We start from the raw sequence: 12,714 nt of genomic DNA, 5'->3' as shown, positions 1-12,714 counted from the left end.
GCAAACCAAATGGTATAGAGTCCAGTCAGGTAGACGAGAACCCAAGAACCTGAGGACCCCTGTACTTCTTCACAGCAATTCCACTTGGGAAATAACAAGACATTAAATCACGAGCACAGAAAAATATAGATGACAGGACACAGATAGAACATGTTAAGATGGTGCCAGGATGGCTGAAAAAGAAGATAAGGTCTCTAAAGCTAAGATCCTCAGAGGTGAAAAGTCAGGATCTGCTAGGGAGAAATACACATTCACATTCAGCACACTACACGGGTTTTCGCCCCGTCGTGGAACCCGGATCAGCTCTTTGCCCTTGCTGGGGTGCTTGAGGGAGTTGGGAGTTTGGCCAACCAGTCCACATGTGCTTTGTGGACTTGGAAAAGGCTTATGACCGGGTCCCCAGGAGCATCCTGTGGGGGGTGCTCCTGGAGTTTAGAGTGGATGGTCCCTTGATAAGGGCCGTCCAGTCCCTGTACCAAAAGAGCAGGAGCTTGGTCCGGATAGCCGGTTGTAAGTCGGACTCGTTCCCGGTGAGGGTTGGACTCCGCCAGGGCTGCCCTTTGTCACCGGTTCTGTTCATAACTTTTATGGACAGAATTTCTAGGCACAGCCGGGAGTGGAGGGTGTCAAGTTTGGTGGGCGGAGGATCTCGTCGCTGCTTTTTGCGGATGACGTAGTTCTTCTGGTGCCATTGAACAGGGACCTCCAACAAATGCAGGGATGCGCAGCACCTCCAAGTCAGAATGGTCCTCGCTTGGAAAAAGGTAGAGTGCCTTCTCGGGGTTGGGGAGGAGGTCCTGCCCCAGGTGGAGGAGTTCAAGTATCTCGCGATCTTGTTCACGAGTGAGGGTAGGATGGAACGTGAGATCGACAGGCGGATCAGAGCGGCGTCAGCAGTGATGCGGTCGCTTAACCGATCTGCGGTCCAGGGTTAGGGTTAGGGTTATGGTGAAGAAGGAGTCCAGAAGGCGAAGCTCTCAATTTACCGGTCGCTCTCCGTCCCAATCCTCACCTATGGCCATCAACGTTGGGTGATTAACAAAAGAACGAGATTGCAGATACAAGCGGCTGAAATGAGTTTCCTCCGCAGGGTGGCCGCGCTCAGCCTTAGAGATAAGGTGAGAAGCTTGGACATCCGGGAGGAGTTCGGAGTCGAACCGCTGCTTCTCCGTATCGAAAGGAGTCAGTTGGGGTGGCTCGGGCATCTGGCTAGGATACCTTCTGGACGCCTCCCTTTAGAGGTATTCCGGAAATGTCCCACCGGGAGGAGGCCTCGTGGCCAGCCCAGGACTAGTGGAGGGATTATATCTCTCATCTCAGGAGATTGAGCTACTATGGCTGTTGGTAGGAGGAGGGAGGAGGTATTCGCAGAGCGGAGTCCAGGTCCACTCGATTCCCCAGAGTCTCAGAAAAAAAATGAAAAAATGTCATTTACCCCGGTTGATGATACTGGCTGCTGTTTCTGCTGAAGACTGAGGCCACCCCCCTTGACCTCTGTTTTACTACAGCGTGTTTAGGCACATTTTGACGCTGTGATTACAAGGCTGCGGTGTGCTTTACTGCTGTGCAGTCACGTGACCACGTCACTCGCAATTTGAAATGGAGTTTCCTTTAATGGGTGTGCATCTGTGAAAGAGGTGGGTGCAATAGTATCCTGCCCTGGACCATCAGGCCAAGATGTGGTGTTCTGGCCAACATTTTATCCACTAACCCTAATCCATTTAAAGACGAGGCCTGTTAATTAAAGAATTGAGCACTTCACCATCATTGTGGGATTAAGATGTAGCTTTTTACAATCAAACAACTACATTGAAAATAATAACAATTCATTTATGGTGTAAAGTGTAGACACACGTTAGAATAAACCTTTTTTCCCAAATAGCTTCTTTAGCTGTTTAGAGATTTCTTTCATTTTAAGTCCATATACGATGGGGTTAAAGAGGGGATGGTACATTATGATCTGTAAGGTTATCAGAAAATGTACAGTTTTGGGAACAACAGTATTCAGTCGCAGCAGAAGTACATCATATACACTTAAACAGGAAAAGTGATGAGAATCATCATCAGATGTGGTAAACAGGTCTGTGCAGCTTTCTTCCTCACCTCTTTACTGCTCTGGTAGGAGATGAGGAGGATCCTGGCGTAGGAGAACAGGATGAACATCACAGGCACAATCAAAAGGTTCACAAGGACCATCAAACCATAGATGTTGAAGGTTTCTGACCGCTGACAGTGAAGGTTAAACATGGTGCTGTTACAAATGATACCTTTAAAGATGAAGTTTAACAGTTTTCTGTTTGCATTCATTATAGCTGGAACAGCAACCTGAGCGGTCGGAGCAATCCAAGCTAAGAGCAGAAAAATAGTGACTGTTCTTCTCCTCATGATGGCTGAATATTGCAGAGGTTTGCATATGGCCAGGTACCTGTCGTAGGCCATAACGGCCAACAGTAAAAACTCTGATCCACCCAATGAGTAAAACATGAACCACTGGAAGAGACAGACTGAATATGTGATGGTTTGTTCCTCTGATAAGAAGTCGATCAGTAGTTTTGGGTAGATGGCAGTGCTGTAAAGAACAGAGTTGATCAACAAGGCTGCAATCAGAACGTACATGGGTTCATGAAGGTTCCGGTGAAAACAGATCAGAAACACAATAGTAGAATTGCTGCAGATGATCAGAATATATGCTGTTAACATAATCACAAAGTACAGATATCTGTATTTCTGCAGTTCCACATAACCCTCAACAATGATATATGTGACATTTGCTCTATTGTCCATGTTGAGAAGAAAGCAGAAACCTGGACCTTGAAGACAGCATTAATGATGGTAGACGCTTTCGTCTCAGTCATTCACTGGTTCTTCAAATTAATAAAACCACAAATGAGTGGTTTGACTGTGCAGGCTGTTTTTATCAGCCTGTGTCATTCTCTGTGGATCTCATTAAGCTGTTTACAGCTTCTTCTCACTGTGTCCATCAGACTTGAGACCTGAACTCAACTTGACCTCTTTCTCATTTTCTTTTCCTCATTTGTCCACACCACCACATTTTCCAGCTGGTTCACCATCATCGGTGTGTCTCTGTCTCTCTGTCTGTCTCTGATAGTCTCAGAGGCATTTCCTTTTTAGACGTTGACTTCCAGTCTAAACTCAGTACAGATGCTCCTGTCTGTCATGCCTTGTTATGGTATTCCATGTATACTGCCGGCATGTTAGCATCATGACTTCTTTTGTTATTCACCCAACGTTGATGGCCATAGGTGAGGATTGGGACGTAGATCGACCGGTAAATTGAGAGCTTTGCCTTATGGCTCTGCTCCTTCTTCACCATAACCCTAAACCTAACCCTGGACCGCAGATCGGTTAAGCGACCGCATCACTACTGACGCCGCTCCAATCCGCCTGTCGATCTCTCGTTCCATCCTACCCTCACTCATGAACAAGATCCCAAGATACTTGAACTCCTCCACCTGGGGCAGGACCTCTTCCCCAACCCGGAGAAGGCACTCTACCTTTTTCCGAGCGAGGACCATGGACTCTGACTTGGAGGTGCTAATTCGCATCCCTGCCGCTTCACACCTTCGAACTCATGCACTTCCCAGCATTTGTTGGAGGTCCCTGCTTGATGGTGCCAGAAGAACTACGTCATCTGCAAAAGCAGCGACGAGATCCTCTGCCCACTGAACTCGATATCCTCCACTCCCCGGCCGCGCCTAGAAATTCTGTCCATAAAAGTTATGAACAGAACCGGTGACAAAGGTCAGCCCTGGCGGAGTCCAACCCTCACTGGAAATGAGTCCGACTTACAACCTGGTATCCTGAACCAAGCTCCTGCTCCTTTGGTACAGGGACTTGGGCGGCTCTTATCAAGGGACCATCCACCCCATACTCCCGGATACACCCCCACAGGATGCTCCTGGGACCCAGTCATAAGCCTTTTCCAATCCACAAGCACATTTGGACTTGGTTGGCAAACTCTCAACTCCCCTCAAGTACCCCAGCAAAGGTAAAGAGCTGATCTGTGGTTCCATGACCAGGGCGAAACCTGCATTGTTCCTCCTCGATCAGAGGTTCGACTCTCAGTCTAATCCTCTTTTCCAGCACCCTGGCATAGAATTTCCAAGGGAAGCTGAGGAGTGTGATCTCACTGGGGTTCGAACACACCCTCTGGTCCCCACTGTTGAAAATAGGGACCACCACCCCGGTCTGCCAGTCCAAGAGCACTGCCCCCGATGTCCACGCAATGTTGTAGAGGCGTGTCAACCAGGACAGCCCTACAACATCCTGAACCTGAGACAACAGCAACTCCCCACGCACACCTAACACGGTGTGGGCGAGTTTCTGCTGCCTGCCTCCCCTAGGCGCGGACATTTTGACAGAATCTTCTCGGGTTACGGTATTACCGCCCATTCAGACTCAATGTCCCCTACTGCCCTTGGGACGCGATCAAAGCTCTGTTGGAGGTGGGAGTTGAAGACCAGCCTGACGGGTTCCTCCACCAAGCTTTCCAACAGACCCTCACTAAGCGTTTGGGCCTGCCAGGTTCGCGCGTGCCCCTCCCCCACCTGATCTAACTCACCACCAGGTAGTGATCAGTTGACAGCTCTGCTCCGAATGTCCAAAACATATGGCCGCAGATCAGCTTGCCATCGAGCCCCTGGCCCCGGCTCCAGGATGGGGCCCCAGTAACCCTCCGGTACGTGACTTCCCTTGTGGATGTACCATGTTGGGTCTTATGAACCATTCTTTGTCTGACCCTTCACCTAGGACCAATCTGCCTTGGGAGACCCTAACAGGAGCAAACTGCCCTGGGCAGCATAGCTTCCAGGCTCATTAGGATATGCAAACTACTCCACCATGATAAGGTGATGGTTCACAGAGGAGCAGTCTAAATACTGTTGCACTTATTTCTTCTTCTGGAGATGAACAATGGACCCAAATGGGCCAGACTTGAGCACGGTGCGTTCAGATTTCCCTGCATTAATGATTCAAATCTTGATAATGAATCAGGTTTTGAGAGTCCTGAGATTTCCTTTCAATAAACTTTAGCTACCAATTAAGCTCCTATGAGTCTGTTGGAAAGGTGCTGTCAAGAGGGCATCCCAGTAAGCGGACTCACCAGAAACACCCCAGACTCAAATAATTAGATTTCACTCCAGTCAATGAATCAGTGCAATAAGTTAAAGGTTTCAATGTTTCAATGAACCCCCCAGCTCCCCCATATGTTTCAATAAACCCTCTGGTGTTTGTTACAATGGTGATAATGATAAAACATGCTTAAGATATTTTGGTTAATGTGATTCATTTGTAAATCTTATACATTTGTAGTATTTTTTAATATTTGTTTTAAACATTATCCAATAGTGTCGATGTTCTTGTATCTTTTTTTACTGGCGATAGTGCAGAGGGACTACTTCAGTCCAGCAGGACAGTTCACAGCCGCTCATTAGCAGTGTTGATGTTTGGATCACTATCCAGGAGATCCTCTGAGGCTGACCCACTGTGGCCATCAGGCCATTATTTCCCACACTGATGGTGGTCGGAGTCTCCACCCTGAGACACCCGCCCACCACAAGGTTGGGCACATGGGAGTAATCAGAATAGCTCACTAATGACACAATAACACTTTACATCATTTAACAGATTAGTGTTTTGGATGTGTCAGTATCATGTTACTTTAGTTGGTAGCCAGAAACTTCTTGTTATGATAAATCCAACATGGTTCTGAAAGTCAGAGAATTTTCTTTTGGAGTTATAATCTGATCCATCTCCAGTAAAATTAAACAAATGTGTCTCATTTGCTAAAGATTGATTTTGTGCATCCACTTTATGACAAATAATGTTGCAGGATGTGTAGTTTATAGATTGTGAACAGATGACTACAAAACACATTCTGATGCAGCCTTACTGGGATCTGAATCATTGTTATGCTGACGACATTCAGCTTTATTTATCCATGAAACCAGAGGAGACCGAGAAGTTAGTGAAGCTCCAGACCTGTCTTAAAGACATAAAGTCCTGGATGTCTTCAAATGTCCTCTTCCTTAACTCAGGAAAAACTGAGGTCATGTGGTGGTTTGGTCCTGAACCTCTCAGGGATAGATTAGATCACATGATCACTCTAGATGGTATCTCATTAACATCTAGTCTCTCTGTGAGGAATCTAGGAGTAACTTTTGATCAAAATCTCTCCTTCACTCACACATTAAACAGTCTCTAGAAGTGCCTTTTTTCACCTGAGAAACATCTCAAAGATCAGGAGGTTACTGACCCACCATGATGCTGAAAAGTTAGTCCAGCATTTGTTCCTTCCAGGCCTGACTATTGTAATTCTTTATTATCAGGTGTCCAAACAACTCTTTAAGAAGCCTGCCAGCTGATCCAAAATGCTGCAGCCAGAATCTGACAGGTATTGACCACATCGATAAACATGACTCCTGTACTGGCATCTGACCTGCTCACTCCAGGACGGATGGAACAGACACCGCCTCCCCCAACCGCGGAGGCATCAAGGGCAGTCCCTCCGCCGGTTACCGGAACCCCATATGCCTATCCTGAAGCGGTATTCTGGTGAGGCTGGCGCGTGTGCCAGTTTTTTGTTTCGGTGCTCCTTAGTGTTCGACCTCAAGCTCCTCACCTACCCCAGCAACAGGGTGAAGATCATGTTTGTGGTTAATTTCCTGTCTGCGGGAGCGGTGCAGTGGACCATGGTGGTCCTGGAGAACCGGATACCTGCTTCCTCCAGCTTTTCAGCCTTCATGGTCGAGCTGAAGTGGGTGTTCGACCATTCAGTCCAGAGCGACGAGGCGCTGCCAGATCGTCCCTGCATCAGGGCTCCAGCTTAGTCGTGGATTATTCCATTCGGTTCTGCATCCTCGCGGCCAGGAGCAGCCTGAACGACACGGCTCTTTGAGGGTTTTAGCCGTGTGGGAGGAATCTGGGGATTTTGAGGCACTCATCAGCCTGGCGACTCGGTTGGACAACTGGTTACGGGAGAGACGCCGGAAGAAGGTGAGCAACCACTCGGTGAAGAGCTCGGGGAGTTCCTCCAGGCAGAGTGGAGCTCCCATGGAACCGTCAACCCCAGTTCCTGTTCCACTTCAGGAGGCCCTCACTGACGAACCAATGCAGCTGGGGCGGACCCGATTCACCCACACTGAGTGGAAGCGCTGGGTGTACGGCCACGCAGGCCACTACCTAGCCGATTGCCCGGTGCGGCCAAAAGATTAAGCTTGTCAACACCAGCAGGAGTGTTGGCGAGTGGCTCCTCGTCCTGCTCTCAACCTGGCGGGCTTATCCCTGCCAGGCATGCTCCCCTGGGGGCAGGAGGCCGTCTTGGCGGCCTACTTCCTGGATTCGGGCACAGATGACAACATTTTCAGCCAGGACCTGGCCAGACAGGTTTGCATCCCCGTCGAGACTCTGACCGAGCCAAAGACTATCCTGGGCTTCAACAGAGAGGTCCTCGCAAGGATCACACACCGGACACAGACGATCACTCTCGTTGTCTCCGGGAACCATCGGGAACAGGTTCGCATGTTCCTCATCCAGGGGTTTTCGACTGTGCCATCGATCTCCTCCCTGGGGCCATCTTGCCGTTGAACCGCCTGTATAACCTCACTAGGGCATAGCAAGAGGCTATGGAGAGATACAGTCTCTGGCGTCCAGGTTGATTTGGCCCTAGGTAGGTAGGGGCCAGCTTTTTCTTCATCCAGAAGAAGGATGGTTCAATGCGGCCCTGCATCGATTACCGGGCCCTCAACAAGATTACCATGAGGAATAAATATCCGCTGCCCCTCCTTGATGCATCATTTGCTCCACTCCACAGGGCCTGGATCTTCTGCAAGCTCGACCTCCTCAAGGCCTACCAGCTGGTGCAGATCTGGAAGAGGGACGAATGGAAGATGGCCTTCAATACCTCGTTGGGGCACTTTGAATACAGGGTCATGCCTTTCGGACTTACCAACGCTCCCACCGTCTTCCAGTCGCTTGTTAATGACGTCCTCCGGGATGTACTGAACACGTTCCTGTTCGTCTATCTGGACGACATCCTGATTTTTTCGGAGACAAGAGAGGAACACGTCCAGCATGTCCGCCTCGTCCTCCAGCGGCTCCTAGAAAACCAGCTTTTCGTGAAAGCAGAGAAGTGTGAGTTCCATACCTCCACCATCTCCTTCCTGGGATTTGCTGTGGGACAGGGACAGCTCTCCCTGGATCCGGCCAAAGTGAGGGCAGTGATGGAGTGGCTGACTCCCTCCTTCCATGAGCAGCTGCAGTAGTTCCTGGACTTTGCCAATTTTTACCGTGGCTTCATCCGGGACTACAGCAAGGTGGCTGTCCCTCTCTCCAAGCTCACCTCAACTCTACAGACCTTTCGCTGGACACCTGAGTCTAAAGTCGCCTTCAGTCGGTTGAAGGGCCTGTTCTCGTCAGCGTCAATCCTTGCGCACCCTGATCCCAGCCAGCAGTTCGTGGTGGACACGAACATGGGAGTTGGGGCCGTCCTGGACCGGTGAGCTCCTAGTCCAGCACGTGGTGCGCTTCCGAGGGACATGGTGTCTGACCCAGTTTCACAGTTCTGCTCTCAAGTGTGGAAGGCCTTCTGCTCGGCACTGGGAGCTTCAGCTAGCCTCATGTCGGGGTACCACCTGCAGGCGGAGAGGGCCAACCAGAGCGTGGTGGACGTCCTCAGATGTGTGGCGGCTCGGAATCCGTCTGCCTGGAGCACCTACCTGTCATGGGTGGAGTATGCCAACAATTCCTTGTTCTCGGTGACCACCGGACTGTCCCCCTTCATGGTGTCCCTGGGGTACCAGCCTCCGCTGTTCGAGGTCCAGCAGAATAAGTTGGTGGTAACCTCAGTTCAGGCAAACATGCGCTGCTGCAGAAAGGTGTGGAGGCAGATCCGCGCTGCACTCCTGTGGTCCCGCAGGCCAACCAGCGCCGGACTCCAGCCCCTTCCTTTCAGTGGGACCAGAAGGTCTGTCTGTCCACGAAGGATCTCTTGCTTCAGTTCGAGTCCCGAAAGCTGGCCCCGCACTTTGTGGGCCCCTTTGAGGTGGAATGGGTGATGAACCCCGTAGCTGTCCGCCTGAAGGTTCCTCCAGCGTTCAAGATACACCCCATATTCCACATCTCCAATGTGAAACCAGTCGTGCAGTCGGATCTGAACTCTCCGTCCGATCTTCCACCTCCTCCCCATGTTGTGGATAGGGTCCTGCCTACATGGTCTGGAGCATCCTGGATGTCCACTGACGAGGACGAGGGTTCCAGTTCCTGGTCGAATGGGAAAGGTACGGCCCAGAGGAGCAATCTTGGGTTCCCCGCTGATTCATCCTAGATGACAGCCTCCTCCGTCACTTCTACCGCTCCCATGCAGACAAGCCTGGTAGGTCACCTGGAGGCGCCCGTTGAGAGGGAGGTAATGTTGGGGTCCAGGGTTGCGGGTCGCTCGTTGCCTGTTTCTTGCTGCAGGAGGGCGTGGAGGAGCCGATGATTATCCACAGCTGGCGCTGCGGTTGGACGCGCCTCGCGGCAATTTCTATCAGGACATTCTATTTAATGACGGAGCGCCTGTCTGCCAGCATCGGAGAGTTTACGTACTCCTCACGGTAAACCTGACTCTTGCTGCTTAATTTTTGAATGAAACACTTTCTACCTTTGCTTCTCACGCGGTTGAAGTCCCCACGCCAACCTACGGACGCGAACCACTTGCTGGACCTGTCTCCTGCATTGGCTCAGCGACGGAGCTCCCGGTGCACCCTGGAAGACTGGACGAGAGATTCCCCTGCAGTCCAGGAGGACCTTTTGTGTTACTTAAAGCTTATTTGGACTCAATTTCCCGTTTTGGATGCTTTCGGGTCCTGTAAAAACCAAATCATAACACGATTCTTCCTATACTGAACTAAATCCCATCAGTTGACATGGACCAGGCTGCCACAGGACTTTGTGGAGAGGCCGGCACCGTATGCCGCAGCAATACGACGGGATCTGTAAGAGTTGCACTTGGTGGGTTGGCACACTCTCCTTCAGTATGCTGATGATTTGCTGATTGCCTCTTCTAAGGAAGCATGTCATGTGGACTCTGTTGTTGTTTAAGAGGTTGGCAGAGCGTGGACATCAAGCTTCTTTGGTGAAACTGCAATATTGTAGCCGAGAGGTCACGTATTTGGGACATGTGTTGTGTAAGGGTGAACATGTTTTATCTCCAGAGAGGATGCAGCTTTTTTCAAACATGCATTCCCCACAGGACTGAGAAGGAGATGCTTTCTTTCTTAGGCATGACTCGACTATCTTCAATGAATCTGACTATGCTGCTGTGGACTCTGTTTTGAGAGCAGCGACGTGACAGGATGCTCCTCCCACAGTGCAATGGACAGATGAAATGCTCAAGGCCTTTGTGGATTTAAAGAGTGCTTTAACCTCAGCACCAGCTTTAGGCCATTGCCCTTCCATCTGTGTGTGACAGAAAAAGAAGGTTTTGCTTCTGGCCTGTTGGTGCAGAAACATGGATCAGAGTATCGTCCTGCAGCATACTATCCGTCAGGGCTCTTCCCTGTAGTGCTTGGCCTGCCTGGTTGTTTGAGATCTGTAGCTACTGTTGCTATTATGATTGAGAAATCAACTCCAGTTGTGCTGGCTCATGACTGTGTTGTACAGATTCCTCATGCTGTGCTGCATATGTTGAACGTAGCTGCTACACAACACATGTCACCTGCTTTAAGGTCAGGATGTGAAGCGGTGATTCTGTCCAGTCCACACATCACTCTTGAAGGTCCCCACCTTTGAATTCAGCTACTTTTCTCTCTGTTAGGCACTGTAGACACAAATCATAACCCCCAAATACAGATGTGCATGACTGGTTGAGGTTGGAATAAGGATTTTACTGAAAATTGGTTCAAAACAAAACCAAGTGGTGCTGGAGACAGACAAACATGGTCGAACTGGAGCAGGCTGGGCGGCGTCCGAAAGGCGATCAGCGGGAGAGACTGACAATCAGTTCAGAACTGGAAACAGGAATCGTGAAACAAACTAGCATTCAGAGTTTCAGGAGCCAGGCTGTACCACGGGGGGTTAAAAAACAAATTGGTGATGATTGGAAAGTCGACCACACCTGCCTAAGGTGTGGGTGATTAGCTGGAGATGATTTTCAGGTGTGCAGGTTGCGCGACGGGAGAGAACCTGGCAGTAGCCCTGCCCAGCCTGGAAGTAAACAGACAAGGGAAACACAAACAAGAAACAGAAGGGGAGGGGGTATTCCTAACTCTGTTAAGTAAATGTTTTTTCAAATGGACTTCATGCAGGTCGAGCGGCTCATTGCCAATGGGGTCAGGTCATGTCTCTTATGGTTGTTGTGTCATAAAGGTGGTAGCAGTCTGATTCAGTCTCTAGGGAATTTCTCCTGGACTGCATAGGCAAGTGCCTGCACAGCTCTGCTGAACCTAATGTTGGCCTGACTGTCAAAGATTGGGTGTATCAGGCAGCTGGCCATTCTTTCTGGTGTACCGTAAATACAGCTTGAATCTTGTGATAGCCATTGTCCATAGACCTGTTCATCAGACATCGTAGCTCAGACACAGCAGCTCTACATTCTTTGAAAACCTCCTTTCCAGGTCGGGAGTGTGATCTGGAAAGGCGGGATTGGGAGGAACGGTCTGCCCGATCAGAACCAGTGGTGTTCAGTTATTGGACTTTTGTGCTAGTCGCAGTTTGGCCATAACTAAGATTAAGATTAAGATGTACTTTATTCATTCCCATAGGGAAATTGAATTGTAGTAGCAACTTATACAAAGTATAGAAACAGAATAAATAAATAAATACAAATAAGATTAGAACGTTATAAGCATATATATAGCATATATTATAAGCATATACAGTATATATAAATAAAATATATAAAATACATAAAATACAATAAAATTACAACATAAATATTACACAATTATTGTTATTGGCTGGGTTAGGATGAGTTATACAGTTTGATGGCGGACGGCAGGAAGGACTTCCTGTAGCGCTCCTTAGAGCAGCGAGGCTGCAGGAGTCTGCTGCTGAAGCTGCTCCTCAGTTTGTCCACTGTGTTATGGAGGGGGGGGGGGGGGGGGGGGGGGGGGGGGACTGTCCATGATTGTCCGCAGTTTCAACACAATCCTGTCCCTCACCACCTCGTCTAAGTTTGCAAGTTTAAATCCAACAACAGGCCCTGCCTTTTTAATGAGTTTGTTGAGTCTGTTGGCATCCTTTGCTTTAATGCCTGCACCCCAGCACACTGCAGCAAAGAAGATGGTGCTAGCCATGACAGGCTGGTAGAACATGTGGAGCATCCTGCTGCAAACACTGAAGGACCTGAGTCTCCTGAGGAAATAGAGTCTGCTCATGGCCTTCTTGTAGACAGCATCGGTGTTTGTGGACCACTCCAGTTTATTGTCCAGCTAATCACCCAGGAACCTGTAAGATGGGACTATTTCCACATCTTTCCCACTAATGCAGACTGGGGAGGGTGGGGACTTGCTTTTACTGAAATCCACCACCATCTCCTTCGTCCTTAAAACACGTTGAGCTGCAGAAGGTTCTCCCTGCTCCACCTAACACAACTCTCCACAAGGTCCCTGTATTCATCCTCCTGTCCATTCTCCACACACCCGACTATGACTGTGTCATCCGAGTACTTCTGGAGGTGACATGTCTCAGAGTGGTACTGGAGATGACATGTCT

At 49.4% G+C, this 12,714-nt stretch overlaps 1 protein-coding gene across 1 annotated transcript; it reads right to left on the bottom strand.

Annotated features, from left to right (window-relative positions):
• Positions 1-1,749: 1,749 nt before the first annotated feature.
• Positions 1,750-3,013, bottom strand: LOC130535813 (olfactory receptor 10K1-like). Its single transcript, XM_057051120.1, is given in 2 exon segments — positions 1,750-2,050; positions 2,053-3,013. Coding segments are annotated over 2 exon segments (927 nt in total). The 5' UTR covers positions 2,785-3,013; the 3' UTR covers positions 1,750-1,855.
• Between the last annotated feature and the right edge of the window lie 9,701 nt (positions 3,014-12,714).

Source organism: Takifugu flavidus, chromosome 1 (genome assembly GCF_003711565.1).
Source record: "Takifugu flavidus isolate HTHZ2018 chromosome 1, ASM371156v2, whole genome shotgun sequence".
NCBI lineage: Eukaryota > Metazoa > Chordata > Actinopteri > Tetraodontiformes > Tetraodontidae > Takifugu > Takifugu flavidus.
The sequence above is the reverse complement of the archived record's forward strand: the minus strand, read 5'-3'. Positions and strand labels throughout refer to the sequence as shown.